The sequence below is a fragment of the Rhincodon typus genome, chromosome 28 (assembly GCF_021869965.1).
Source record: "Rhincodon typus isolate 14 chromosome 28, sRhiTyp1.1, whole genome shotgun sequence".
In the NCBI taxonomy this organism is placed as follows: Eukaryota; Metazoa; Chordata; class Chondrichthyes; order Orectolobiformes; family Rhincodontidae; genus Rhincodon; species Rhincodon typus.
In genome coordinates this window covers 28,257,339-28,273,359 of record NC_063359.1, presented here as the reverse complement: position 1 = coordinate 28,273,359, position 16,021 = coordinate 28,257,339, and the positions used below count along the sequence as shown (strand labels likewise).

Below are 16,021 nucleotides of genomic sequence, written 5' to 3'. Positions count from 1 at the left end.
CCCTTCTTCAGAAAATGAAGAAGGAAATGAAGAAGAATTTTCTGAAGAAGGGTCTAGGCCCGAAACGTCAGCCTTCCTGCTCCTCTGATGCTGCTTGGCCTGCTGTGTTCATCCAGTTCTACACCTTGCTATCTCTAATGCTTTTCAATGTTTACTCTGTCCGGTTGTTCAACTTAACAACTGTCACAGTACAAACAAATTCCTGTTTTCACTCCAAGAACTCTTTCTCATACTGGTTCTAAAAGAAAAAAAAACCTCCAAAAATACTGGCAAGTTAATAGTTAAACCCCTCTCAAATGTACACACCAAAACCTACATGCCATTCGTTCAAAAACCAAACTTCAAAATAATTTCTATTAACATATAACCCACACACCATATATCACATCTCCCTGCAAAGAAAAATGAAAATATATCTTCAAGAGGCATTTTCATTATCCACAAAAATATTATCTTAACACTATTTTTATATCACATTCACAGAAGTCACATCAGGTAGGATCATAACACAGTCTATATACTTGTCTTGATGCCATAGGAATGAGGGTACCAAATCAACAAATGCAAGTCCCAATCTAGGAGTTTTAAATGTGACTATCTGAAAAAAGTTTGAAGTCATCTATTCACTTCTGTTAAATCAGGGTGCTAAGTTCAGTCTCAGTCACATTTTATCACATGTTCTTCTCCCCCCATCTCCCCCCCAAGATTAAGGCATAAATGTTTCTCTTGGCTGGATTTGGACTTTTACATATTTTATAATTAATATTATTCACTTTCCATTGCTGCAGTCCCTTCCTCAATAAACCTTACGTTATTTGATAAAATGTATTTGCTTATTGAAGATTGTTTAATTCTCAAATTTTGACATGTATAAACCCTCCTTTTTCTTTGAAGTTAGCAAAGATATTTACTTTAGTGCTTCCAGTTCTGCCTTGAAGAGTATGTCAGGGCTGGGTGATAGACATCAATTTTAAGCAATGCTTATGTCAAATAAATCCTTAATCCAGGCATTTTGTTTTTATTTTTCCTCAAATATTTTCAACACAGTCTCATTCCATCTGACCAAATTAAACCAGACAGAATTGTCAAATGAACTCAGCTGATATTTCATCAAAATACACAATTTGCAATCTCTCAACATCAAATTAATATATATATTTCAGAGATGGCCTAAAACCTTAATTTTAAGTCAAGAAAATATTGCTCAATTACAGTTAACAACATAGTAAGTCATGGCACTTTCCCAATCACTCACTAGAAGGTGCACTCCACTACATTACACCACATTCATTGATTAACTGAATTCATGGACAGAAATGTTGAAGAGCAGTACACAGCATCCTTGTTCTTGCAACCACTTTACTGTTCAGCTACGAACCAAAGTAAAACAGGCAGAAGTGTTTTGTGAAAGGAATAGATGACTCATCTGAATAATGCCCATGTTTATTTAATAATTATGTCAATTTTTATATGATTCTGACTGTTATTCAAGTCTCGTAGACAGGATTTCTGTATAAACAGCAGTTTCATGTGATAGCTACAGGGGCATGAATTAAAACTAAAATAATTTTCTGTGCACAATATTGGGCAGTTAGGCATGTGACCTTCATGAAGGATATTAGATGAGTAGTTCTTAATTGCATTTGTAACTACAGAATCATGTGGCACATTTTGGTAATGGTGAATATTAGGGAGAACCATAGATCAAAGCATTAACAGTAATACATCTTTCATAATTACTTATGATTAAGAAATGTTGAGACATATTAACAAAACTTGCACTTATATAGTATTTGCATGTCTCAAAGTGCTTTACAGTCAAATATGTACTTTTGAAGTGTAGTCACAGGTGCAATGTGTGATTTATCACAAGATGAATTATTCATTATCTTCTTATGCTACTCATTTAAGAATTTGGCAAACAATGCATTTATAAACCTTAACTTAATTCACATGTAGCTGTGCTTTATGATTAGACAGCCCTCTACCGCATATTGCAGCAAATTTGATTCTACCAGGCAGGCAGGAAACATTACTCTAGCACAATAAAATCAGAAATAACACAGAGCTTCTTGATATTTTTGTATTTTCCAAGAAGGGAGTAGCATTTTTCTGCCTGGAATAAGCAGAGCAATAAAAATTTAAACTTAGTGACGCTAGATTGACATCATATTCTTCTCATTTTGTTAGGTCACATTCAAAGCGATATCTACTAATAAGGGTGCCTTTTCTTGGAATCAAAGACAAACCACTGAAAGAACTACAATGCTGAAAATCTGAAACAAAAACAGAAATTGCTGGAAAATCTCAGCAAGTATAGCAGCATCTGTGGAAAGAAATCAGAGTTCACATTTCAGGACACAAAACGTTAACTCTGATTTTTCTCCACAGATGCTGCCAAATCTGCTGAGATTTTCCAGCAATTTCTGATTTTGGTCTTGGAACCATCCCTAGCATGGAAGTATCAGGCTCAGTGTAATGATCGTATCCCGGAAATAGAGTTCATGTCAGATCACACAAACATGCTTTGAATGCAGTCTGACCTTTTGCACCCAAATAGGGGAGGGGGAAGGTGGGGAAGAAATTGTCTCAATTCCATCATTACTCCTACACATGGGTAAACTGCTAAATATACAGGATGCAAAAGCAAAATACTACACATTTGAAACCTGAAACAGAAACTGAAATACCTGGAAATAATCAGCAGATCTGGCAGCATCTGTGTCAAAAAATGTTAACATTCAGGTGTTTGACTTATTGCCAGAACTATACTAGGTATCCTGGTGTGACAGCATATTGCTATACAAACAGCAAAGCTTGCAAAGAATGCGCATTTAATTATTACATCATTTTAAGCGTGTAATGTATTTGAAGTGTTCTTCAAACTAGGCATTTTTAAACTTTAATTTATAATAAAGTTTATTATAAACTTTTCTGTACTTTCCATCTCAGAAACATCAGGCACGAAATGTGAGAAAAAGAAGCAGGGGTGCTTCATAAATTTTGGAGGGAAGGACCAAGGTAAAAGATTGTTTGACAATCCAAATCATAAGATGCAAACATGACCAAATGCCTAAGGCTAAAGCTGTGAGTCAATGACATGCTTGTTGTGGGTACATCTTGTTTTGTACTAATTGACCTTTTAAGTAACATTAATGACAGAAGGCATTTCTATATGTGTTACTGTCACATAATTTTCACATTCTACAATATAGATCAAAAACTAACAACCAAGCTAAATAAATAGCAATTTGTTAGTCTGAAGAGAAATTAAATCATATTACACTAAAATCAGCATACAACATGAGAGCTTGCAAATTGATTTCACACCAATGTGTTACAACTATCTTCATTTTTGCATATATTAAAGCAACAGGTAATGAGAGTATGCTTTTACTATTAATGTGTGAGCTTTGATTAGTTTCTTGTTCTGACATAATTAATCTAATACATGCCAAAGGGATTGTTCAAAAATATATAACCTTTACGTAATACTTAGATTTGTTAATATTGTGATAAACCACTACAATTGTTAAATAGTAATATTTCTGTAATGCAACCTGTTCTGTACATTATAAGCAAAAGCAGAAAATGCTGGAAATATTCAGCAGGTCAAGCAGCATCTGTAATGTGAAAGACAGTTAATGTTTTAGGTCAATGACCTCTCATAAAAGTATTTCAGATTTCCAGCTTCAGTATTTTGATTTTGTATATTGCTGTATTCCAATAATTTAACATTTTTCAGTGTGTACTGTATGAATACACACAATAATTATGATCTCAAACAATTACAGTGCATCCTGTTTGAGCACAATATATTGCGCCATAGTATGATGGGATGTGGTTCCATGCTAACAATACCCTCCATGCAAATTCTTGAGTTGAGCACAGCTGTTGAAATAGCAGGACTTATCATAAGGTATATATCATTCTTGGGTAACCGATCAGTTTCAGTAAGGGCATGTGCTGTTCTGGACTAGGTAATATATTCAGCTTCCAATCTGGAAAAGGCATATATTGCAAGGTGATCAAAGATATTAAGGGATGAAATATCCAAAAAGGAAAACAGTTCCCTTAAAAATACTTAAATAACAAGTACTGTGTGATCTTTAATGTCACTGTACGACATCTGTATGATACTCATTGCTTTAGAAAATGTTAAAAAAATTATAACATTTTAATTATTATTTGGGTCAAATTCTAGATAAAACCTCTGTGCTAAAACATACTTTTGAAAATACTAAGATTACAGCGCACATCCAAATCCTCAGAGTCATATTCACTTTATTTGCTGTTGTAACCTGATATATACAGGAACATGTCATCATTCAGGAATATGAACTTCTTTGTACAATTCAGATTCCTTTGATAAATGGATGTGAGCCTACTCCACTCAAATAAATTGAATTTATAAAGTAGATTACTTAACACTGGATGATGCGAGGTGCTCTGCAGCCAACGAAGTACTTTTGTGGTGCAGCTTCTGCTGTGATGTATGCAATTTAGGAGCCACTTTATGTCCAGCCAAGAACATTATAAAAACATTGGACGATATATTTTGTGCTGCTGGTACAAGATATAAATAATGGCCACAGTACTGGGGATAGCAGCCCTATTTAATTTCAAGATTCTGCTGTGGGGTCTTTTAGATCTAGCTGAAAGAGCAAACAAGGCCTTGGTTTAATATCTCATCCACAAGATGACACTTTCAACAATGCAGAACTCTTTCAGTACTGCACTAGAGCGCCAGCCTTGATTTACACATATAAGTCCCAGAACAGGAGATGAATGCAGAACTTTCTGGCTCAGAGATCAGAATGCCATTACCTGATATTTTCAAACCTTGGGTGAATTAAGGAAAAAGATCTTACACTTGATATTTTTTCAAATTAGCCCAGCAAGTTTACTGCAGTAATATCCTACTAGGAATGGAACTTCTGCTGGTAATATTTCACATTTTTTCACTTTGCAAAACTTATCATGGTGTTCCGTTGATTTGGCAAAGGGTTTTATAGCTTTAAAAGAAATGAGGTGTTAAGTTTCCCCAAGTACTAATATCTCACCTCGTCAGATATTTATGAATGAGAAAGAGCAATCATTCTAACCTAGTGCATCCACACAGAAATACCGTGAAGTCCTTTCAGTGCAACATCTAACTACTTAAATTAAATTATTTGAAGTGTTTTACCTTCATTAGTCTATCTGAAATTCAATCCATTCCAAATGTTGATCATTTCTTGCGTCAAGAAGGATTTCCTGAGATCACTCTTCAATTTTCTTTCACTAACTTCACCTTTGGTCTGAGTTAATTTTAAATAGTTTTGAAATTTAATTTTGTATGTACCTCTATAAAGGTTATTTGTGACAACTTGTTTCTTGGCTGAAAATCACAAATCTCTCCAAATCTTTTCTTGTATCTTAAACATTGAACACTAGTGACTAGGTCTTGAGGTTTATGTTTGCATTGCCTTTAATGCTGCAGCATTCCCCTCATATCATGGTGACCAAAACTGGACACAATAGTGGAGATATGATCTGATCTGAACAGGATACAATCCACTCCACCACTTTGGAAAGGCAGTTAGACATTCTCGACTGGCTGTCTTCCAATACCTTTTGATGTTGTATATCAAGTGTACCAATACTCCTAGGTCCCCTTCCATTTTATATTTTACTATTTCAATGCCTTTGTCTATTTCCTTCCAATGTATAGTACAATATTCTTCTGTATTAATTTGAAGTAAACTCACAAAAACACAAATGCAAAGAAGTTCACATAAAATCTGTAACCAGTTGTTTCAGAAAGTGGCAAGCAGAATACCTATATGCTTGGGAAAAATAGCCTTTGATGAATAGGGTAGGTGTATTAAAATTGCTATCTTGTTGTAAGAAAGCATGGATTCAGACTAGAAGAATATTATCTTCATGGTATGCCTGGATGGACAAGCTGAACAACCATTTTCAAAGTACAACATTGTTTGCTCACAATGATAAGTCAAAATGATGGAGACTGTTCTGCCCGTCTGATTCACAAAAAAATTAAAATTTCACAAACAATGCTGAAGAAAATGCGATATTGGTGCAGCAAAATATGGTTGAGATACATAATAGGAGCATGTGAAAGGAAGTCTAAATTCACTACATTAAAACTTTATCTGGTATTCTCATATCTCTCTCAACTAATAGCACCAAAATTAGTTTATTTTGAGACAAAGCGTGACATTAGAAATGATAGCCAACTCAATGTTTCTGTGACTTTAACCAAATTACGTCTTCACCTTTTCTATGACTGATTTGAACTCTTGTTTTAAGAGTTGAAATATATCGACTTAAACAGTATCTTACTCAGTTGTGTTAATGTTTTCCTTTAATGTGTTAAGGCAACATTTTAATGTGCCAAGTAGCTCCAGGCCTCTTACCTCCTGTTCATGTTCTATTCTCATGCTGGGGTTGGCATTCACCTCCAATAAAACAGGCTTCATGTTTTTCATCAGAAGTATATCAAATCCTAAAATCTGTAAATAATAGTAAAGTTTATTAGAGGCCATTAAATTTTAACATTTCATTTTAGCCATTAACTTCACTCTCCACTTAAATGTGGGAGACTAGAGGTTGTAATATGATCAGGTTTAAAGTTCCAATGGAAAGAGAAAAAAAAGCATAAAAACAAAATCAGCAGATTAGGATAGGGCAAATTTAAGAAAGATTTAACAAACCGAGGTGAAATGAAATGAGAAACTGGCAAGCCACAGTACAATAGGGAGTCAATGTCAAGCTTCAAAATGCTGTGGATAAAGTTAGTAATCTAAAATTTAAGAGGATACCAAGTGACAACTACAAAATAGCCTAACCCTAACCTCTGACCTTAAATCTATGCCCCCGGTTAATGACCCCTCTACTAATGGAAAAAATGTCTTCCGATCCACACTACCTATGCCCTGATAATCTCACTCCTCTCAATCTTCACTATTTCAAGGGAAACAACCCCAAACTATCTAATCTTTCCTCAGCTCAGATCTTCCAGCCCAGGCAGCATTTTGGTAAAGGTAAATCTCCACTGGTTACTCTCCAGCGCATCTCGTCATTTTTATAATGTAGTGACCTGAACAGCATGTAGTACTCCAACTGCGGCCTAACCAGCATTCTATACAATGTCAGCATAATAACTTTGCCTTTGTATTCTATGCCTCGACTAAATAAAGGCAAGTATCTAAGATGGTAGTGGAGTACGACGCTCCAGCTGAAGTTTGTACGCTCCTTCGTTCCTTTACTTTTCATCTCCTTTTTTTCTCTCATGCTCTTTTTCCTCTTTTGTCTTTTTCTTCTCTTCCAGCAGCCTGGAACAGAGCGGAGGTGGCCAGCAGAGCAGAAATGGCGGCCAGTGGAGCAGAACAGCGACCCTGAGTGAAGATGGCTACTGGTTGGGAACCAGTGGCACCTGGTCAGACCACATGGAAGACCTAATAGAAAGACTGTAATGTCTATCTTTTCAGCTTCATTTCTTATTTTCCTAACTCATATTGTGTATATCTGTAATGTAGTGTAACTTTTCTTCTTTATTTTCTCTATATTTTGTACCTAGGTACTTTCTACCTAAGATGGTGTTGGTGACATTTTACACTTCTCACTGTACTTCCGATCTTTTGTAACTTGAGAACACATGACAATAAATATAATTCTAATTCTAATACCTTCTTAACTACCTTATCCATCTGCTCTGCAACCTTCAGTGACCTGTGGATAAGTACACTAAAGTACCCCCCTAATCTTCAGCACTTCCTGGGATCTTACCATTGATAGTGTAATCCTTTGCCTTGCTAACTCTCCACAAACACATTACCTCTCACCTTTCCAGATTGAATTCTATTTACTAAAGCTCTGTCCACCTGAGCGGTCCTTTTATTTCCTTCTGCAGTTCATGGCTGTCCTCTTAACTATTCGTCATTCTACTAATTTTCATGTCATCAGCAAATTTCTTATTCATACTCTCTACATTTACGTTCAAATCATAATATGCACACAAACAGCAATGGCCTCAGCACTAAGCCCTGTGAAAGCCTACTAGACACAGACTTCCAGTCTCAGAAACTTCCCTCAAACATCACCTTCTGGATCCCTCCTCTCAGCCAATTTTGGATCCAACTTACCAACTTGCCCTAGATCCCATGTGCTACAGTGTTCCCAAACAGGGAGCGTGTTTGTGTTTTTTTTTAAACTTCTATTGCCTCATTTGAAAAGCCTTCCAAGGATCATCCCTCTTCACTGAATAAATGATTCCTTGATTAATATTGCAACCTCCCCCTCTTCTATCCCTGTCTCGATATCATCTGAATATCCTAAAACCAGGAAGGTTGAGCTGACAATCCTGACTATCTTTTAGCCAAGTCTCAGCCATAGCTACGATATCATACAAACACGTGCCTATCGGTACCTCCAACTCATCTACTTTATTCCATTTAGCCTTACGAACTCTCTCATATCTAGCCTATATTTCCACTGCCTTCCAGATTCACTGATTAATGTTTTAACTTCTAATTCCACCTCAGCTTCTTTCACCTCTGCATGATTTATGAGAATCCCATCCCCCCACCAACCTAGTTTATATCAGCCCTAACAGCATTAGCAAACCTGTCTCTGAGCATGTGGTCCTGATCCTCTTTGAACAGAACAGTCCCAACTCCACCAGAAATGGTCCCAATCCCAAAGGAATCTAAAACTTCCATCCTGCAACATCTCTCCAGTCACTCATTCATCTGCTCTATTCTTCTATTCCTATACTCATTATTGTGTGGCACTGGAAGTAATCCAGAGATTGTTATGTTTGAAGTTTTGCTTTTCAATTTCCTCCCTAATTCCCTAAAGTCAGGACCCTTCTTTTTTTCTTTCCTCCTATATCATCAGTCCCAATATGGACCACACCTCAGAGATAGCAAGGACTGCAGATGCTGGTAGTCAGAGTTGATAAAATATGGAGCTGGAGGAGCACAGCAGGTCAGACAGCATCAGAGCAGTAGGAAAGTTGATGTTTCGAGTCGGGACCCTTCATCAGGACTGGGGAAGGGGATGGGGCTGGGGGAAGGTAGGTGGGACGGTGATGGTAGATGCAAGTAGGGGATTGTAGAGATTGGTCAATGGAAGGGTGGGGCAGATAGGTGAGAAGGGAAATGGACAGGTTGTGTCAGGTCAAAGAAGCAGGGATGAGAGGGAGGGCTCGTCGTGGGATGAGGCTGGGGGTGGCGGGATTTTGAAACTGGTGAATTCTATGTTGAGGTCATTTAGACCACACCTTTGTCTGTTCACTCTCCCACTCCAGCATCCCCTACAGCCATTGACCGTGATACTTGAGAAATAATGTACTATTGTGGAATTATGTCTATGGCAGTATCTGTCTACTCCCCTTGCTAAAAAAATCCTGCATCAGTATTGCCCGCCCACACTTCTTCCTCCCACAAACACCTCACCCCCCCAGCAAACCGCACAGTACCATGGCCTTTGACCTGGCTAGCCTCCACAGAAGAACAATCAAATTCACCATTTTCAAGGCCGAAAACAATTCGCAAGACAGATGTGCACTTGAGCATTTCTTCCCTGCCTGCCTGTTCCCTTTTTCTGTCCAGCTCTCACCATTCTCTCTCTCTCTGATTGTGTTTCCTTAAGATGCAGGGTGATCACGTCACGAAACCATGAACCTCTCAGCCTTGTAATACCCACTGCTGCCACTCAGACTCCAAAACCAGGAAATCAAGTTGCTCTAACCAGAGCCACCTCTTGTACACATGATCCTCCAGACTGCCCAGAGTGTCTAGGATTTCCACATAGTGCAGGATGTGCCTAAGCTTCCTAGACATATCTCAACTAAATAGAATATGGACATATTACTCCTACTTTAGTATAGATTAGAGGAATCTTATTCTTGTTTATATCCCGAGTCCTACTCAGGTCCATCACCAGTCTGTCTGCTTCTCTGCAGTGGTCCTCACATTGCCCACTCCTTTCAGTGATGCTGACTGCCCATCACAGGCTCCTCACCTCACTTGGTCCTCAAGATACCACAGTCTGCTGTCATTAGACAACTGGTGACAAGTCTTGACACCTCAGGTGAAGGGCAAGGTTGAAGAGGCGGGGAGGGGGGGGAGGGGGGTCCCTTCACAGTGACCTCAGCTGGAATTGAACCCACACTGTTGGCTTCACTCTGCATCACAAACCAACTGTCCAATTGATTGGGACAACTAATCCAATGCAGTTTCCTGGTAAAACTCAGCACAATTGCGACACTGTCAATTTTTCCAACATACGTTGGGAGAAGATACTGATGGAATAGAGTTATTAGCACATCATCATTGTAAGTATCACTTGAAAGTAAACTTGCATCTGATAGGAATGTTAACTTTAGAAGATGAGTTTTACGATTGGTGTTGAAAGCTACTCAAATTCACACTATGTCGAAGATCAGCAAAATGACAGGCTGAACCAAAAATAAATTCTCTCCAGTAAGCCTTACAATAGGAGAGCTGGTATTTCAACTAAACAACAGAAAATTCAAACCCTGATCCTACTAAACATAATACATTGTTGTGAAGTATAACAGTGTTCCACTTCAGACTCCAAACATACAGCATTCTTAGGGGGCTTGACAGGGTACATACGGAGCAGTTGTTTCCTCTTGTGGGAGAGTCTAGAATCAGAGGGCATAAGCTCAGAGTAAAGGGTCACTCAGTTAGGACAGAGATGAAGAGGAATTTCGTCTCTCAGAGGTAGTGAAAAATGGCAGATGGAGTTCAATCTGGATAAATGTGAGGTATTGCATTCTGGTGCAACAAACAAGGTTAGGGCTTATACAATTAATGGTAGGGCCTTGGGTAATGGTGTAGAATAGAGGGACCTAGGGGTGCAGGTATATAATTCTTTAAAGTTTGTGTCACATATAGACAGGATGGTTAAACAGGTTTTTGGCACACTTGCCTTCTTTGCTCAGTCCTTTGAGTATAGAAGCTGGGACGTTACGTTGTGGTTGTATAGGGCATTGGTGAGTTGTCTTCTGGAATACTGTGTCCAGTTCTGGTTGCCCAGTTATAGGAAGGATATTATCAAGCTGGAGAGGGTTCAGAAGAAATTTACCAGGATGTTGTCAGGTATGGACGGTTTGTGTTATAAAGAAAGGCTGGATAGGCTGGGACTTTTTCACTGGAGCATAGGAGATTGAGAAGCGACCTGATAGAAGTTTATAAAATAATGAGAGGTATAGATAGAGTTGATGGTAGTTGGCTTTTCCCTAGGTTGGGGAATTTTAAGACTGGGGGCACATTTTTAAGGTGAGAGGAGAAAGATTTTAAAAAGTCATGAGGCAATTTTCCTAAGAGGGTGGTTTGCATGTGCAATGAACTTCCTGATGAAGTGGTGGGTGCGGGTCCAATTACAATGTTTAAAAGATATTTGAATGATATACGAATAGGAAAAGCTGTGGTATCTGGGCCAGAAGCAAGCAGGTGGGACTAGTTTGGTTTGAAATTACGTTTGGCATGGACTGGTTGGACCGAAGGATCTGTTTCCGTGCTGTATGACTCTACAACTCTATGACACGTGTGAATGTGTAAAATTCATTATAGCAGAGGGCTGTAGAGTCTGAACTGAAAAAAAAACTGCAAATGCTATAAATCAGAAACAAAAACATAAGTTGCTGGAGAAGCTCAGCAGGTCTGGCAGCATCTGCGGAGAGAAATCAGAGTTAATGTTTTGGGTCAAGTAACACTTCCTCAGAACGGGCTGTAGAGTCTGGGTCATTAAGCATTTCAAGGCAAGATAGACAGATACTTAATCAGCAAGAGAATCAAGGTTTATACGGAAAAGGTAGGAAAGTGGGTTCATGAGAATCAGATCAGCCATGATCTCAATGAGTGGTGGAACAGACACAAGGGGTGAATGGACTACTTTAGCCTCTATGTCTTACGATCTTATAATAAAAAACACATGGATTAAGTGAAGGAAACTGGTGTACTTGGAGCAGAAGTCTAAACAAAGGAAATCCAAGATCTACATTTCTTCCTCCACCAAAAGTATTTTGTGTCTGCATACTTAGTGCAGTACTACTGCAGTTCTTATGTCCTGTTTAGATTCAAGAATTTTGTGTTATATGCAGATGCACAGGAGGACCCAGTTCATTAGAATTTTACTTAATTCATGGGTTCAGATTTTCTGATCATCAAACAGTTGTTATTCTGGCAGACGTGGAAGTTTGATTCCATCCTTGCGTGACTGCCTGTGTGGAGTTTGCACCTTCTCCTCCTGTCTGCGTGGGTTTCTGCCAAGTGCTCCCACAATCCAAAGATGTGCAGGTGGGATGGAATGGCCATGCTAAATTGTCTATACTGACTAGGGATGTGCAGCCTAGGTGGATTAGCCATCGTTAAATGCTGGGTTACAGGGACAGGGACAGGGTAGGTGGCTGCATGTGGATGGGATGCTCTTTGGAGGGTCAGTGCAAACTCAATGGGCTAAATGGCCACTTTCTGCACTGTAGGGATTCTATGATTCTATTACGTTCTGTTGCTCATAGAGATCCTATAGAAACCCCATCATAGCAACCTATGAAGGAATTGCCTGGAAAATTTAAGATTTCACTAGGCAATTCCTCTATGTCTGGAACTTTCTGAACGTCTCCATTTAAGTTGGAAAATTCAGAGGGTGTCATTGAAATTAAGTACAATGGTGACAAAGGAAAATTTAGGCTATTTAGTACATACATACAGAAAACTGATCACAATTTTACCTCAGACTCTCCAAAAACCACCTTCCCTACACCACTTACAACAGCCCCAGGCCCTGACCTAACACCCGCAAGACCCAACACTGTTTAACTGCACCAGCTCTGACTCCCCTTCACCTACTCTAGACCCAAACCCCACCTTACCCCACTCCGGACCCCTTCACCGCAGGGGCTGACCACCTTTCACTCGCTGTGGAACTGCCAGCCCCTCACCCAACCAATGCTTTTGCCTAGTCAAGACTGACCCACACCCCAGCTCTGAACCTGGCTGCCTTTCATTCCTCTGGGAACTGACCACCCTTTCCCCATTCCAGATCCAACCCTCACTTTTAATCACTTTAAGCTTGACTCACACACATCTTCCCCCCACCATCCCATGAAGATGATATAGTAGTGAACCATAAGACATGTCACATATTTAAATTTTGAAAGTAATAAATAAACTTTGCAAGGTATTACAGTTTATGTCATTTCTTTGTTACTGTGGTGATTGTAATGAGATCAGCCAAGTGGATTTCATAGAATATGAGTTTGCTTAATGGATCAGATTAGCAGCCCCAATCAGGGAGCCCTGGCTGACAGATAAGAATTGGAGATTCAGACATTTTGTTCACTCGGAGAGCTGGTTCAGAGGGAGCTGGAAGAGTGTCAAGGACTGTCCACGTATAAAGAAAGGGTGACTTGGTGATGGGATATCAGCCTCTGTGGAGTTATTTCAGTGGTGACAAGGGTGGGATTAATGATGTAACCATGCAAAAGCACGTACTAGCTAAAGCCCAACTAGACAATAAACAGATAATACAACTGGCTTTATTATTGGAAAATGCATCAAGTGGAGAACGAGTTGCAGGGTATTCCAACGGAAGCTGACATCCTCACCAGTCCGGCTGAGCTTGGGGAACACCACTTCAGTGATGGCAATTGCATAGTCTCACTCAGGACATATCCTGAACAAAGGAACTCCAGGTCAGCTCATAGCAAAACCTCAAAACAAAGCTCAGCCTCGGCCAAACGGTTAAAATTTTCTTCAGGATCCAGGCCAGCAAGCCATTGTGGTTGCTGCCGGTAAGCAGACTTGAGGCAGCAAGAGTTTCACTAGACCTAAATTGAATAAAAAAATTCAGAGGCTGGTTTCCAGGAGAGTGCACACCCTGGGAAGTCCACTTAAATCTGGTTTTGAACAGTTAAATTGCTTAGCAACATCCAAATCAGAACTAATCAAAATAAACGTCTGGTTAAATGGTCACCTGGTTCTAATGGAGGTTGATACCGGCACTGCCGTTTCAGTGATCACAGAACCAGTCTTTAACAAAATTTGCTCTGGATTCCAACTGGTAAGTTTGTGTAATACCTTGATTAGACTGAGAATCTATACTGAGGAACATTTACAGATTAAGGGTACTACTTTGGTTCCGGTCTCTTATGAGAAGCAGCTGTTTCAGTTACCACTGATTGTAGTAATAGGCTCTGGCCCAAGCTAAATGGAGCGAAATTGGTTGAGAATGATGCACCTAGATTGGTTCTACGTTTTTCGATTAGAAATTGGGTGCCTGAATGAAGTCTTAATTAAATAACTGGATTTATTTTTAAGGAAGGTGGAGGGACTATCAAAGGAGCAAAGGTCATCTTGCATGTTGACAAGGAAGCAATTCCATAATTCTGCAATCTCACCCAGCGCCATTTGCCTTACATGCAAAAGTAGAAGCAGAAATCAGAAGGCTGGAAAGTGAAGGAACCACTGGACCAGACCAGTTTGTAGAATGGGCAGCACCGGTCGTGTTGATTGTGAATCCCCACAGGTCACTTCACCTTTGTGGGGATTTTAAACAAACAGTACACAGCTTCTGGTATGTGGATAACTACCCAATCCCTCACATTGACAATTTATATGCAAAGCTGCCAGAGGGGCTATTCTTCACGAAGCTGAACATGGGGCATGTGTACTTGTAATTATGGTTAAATGAGGATTCCCAGAAGTATGATACAATTAATACCTATAAGGGATTGTACCAATATATGAGACTGCCATCCGGGATATCACCAGTCTGTGCAATTTTTCAGTGGACAATAGACAGCATTTTACATTTATCGAGACGACGTGCTAACAACAGGAAGACCAGTAAGAAGCACTTAGAGAACTTGAATGTAGTCCTTAGATGTTTTTCTCAGGCAGGTGTATGCCTTAGAAAGGAAAAATGTGTGTTCCATGCAACACAAGTGATCTGCTTGGGCTACAGAGTCGACAAGACTGGGTCACAACTGTTGGTAGATAACAGGAAGGTGATCAAAGTTGCCCATGCTCCAACATCTTTCCTTGGCTGGTGAATTATTATTGAAAGTTCATACATAACCTGGCCTCCATCCTGGTACCTTTGCATCAACTCTTAAAAAAGAGTCAGCCTTGGAAATGGCCGCGTAACCAAGCCATAGCTTTCAGGGAAGTGAAGAAACAGCCATCATCCTCTAAGGTGTTGGCACATTGTGATCCCAAGTGAGAACTGGTATTGACATGTGATGCCTCTCCAAATGGCATTGGGATAGTATTAGCTCAGAGGTGGCCCAATGGAGAGGCCCAAAAGCGTGTGCTTCCAGGATTTTAGCTAATGCAGAGTGTAAATATGCCCAGATAGAGTAGGAAGGTTTGGCTGTTATATTTGGAGTCAGGAAATTTCACCAACACCTTTACGAATGTAAATTTGTAATAATGACAGACCACAAACCCCTGCTTGGTCTACTTAAAGAGGACAAGGCAGTTCTGCCCATAGCTTCAGGTTGAATTCAGCAGTGGGCACTAATACTATATGCATATAATTACAAGTTGGAATGCCATCCAGGAAGTAGCAAATATGGATGTATTGAGACACTGCCTGCTGGCAGATACCCCAGTGGTTTAAATTTTCTGGACACACTTCCAGTCACAGTTGACAATATCAGGTTTTGGATGCAGCAAGATCTAGTCCGGGCAAAACTAAAACAGCTGTTGGAAACCAAAATGCCATCACAACCAGAATTGAAAACCTTTTGGACCTGGAAAGACCACATCACAGTAGAGGGCAGCAAATGAGACAGAGAGAGACACAGAGAGAGAGATAGATAGATAGAGAGAGAGAGAGATAGAGAGAGAGAGACGAGAAGATAGAGAGAGAGAGACAGACAGAAAGAGATGGGGTGTGGGAGAAGAAATGGGGGAGGGGAAGAGACAGGCATGTGAGAAAAGAGTCGAGCAAGGAGTTTCAGAAGTGAGGAGAGAGACAGAAG

The 16,021-nt window shown here is 39.5% G+C and overlaps 1 protein-coding gene across 1 annotated transcript in view; it reads right to left on the bottom strand.

Moving 5' to 3' along the window:
• Positions 1 to 16,021, bottom strand: part of ttll11 (tubulin tyrosine ligase-like family, member 11) — a 194,144-nt gene that overhangs the window by 74,202 nt on the left and 103,921 nt on the right. Inside the window, exon 5 of the mRNA XM_048613325.1 lies at positions 6,420 to 6,515. Within this exon, the coding sequence (XP_048469282.1) occupies positions 6,420 to 6,515 (96 nt within the window). The remainder of the gene's footprint in view (positions 1 to 6,419; positions 6,516 to 16,021) is intronic.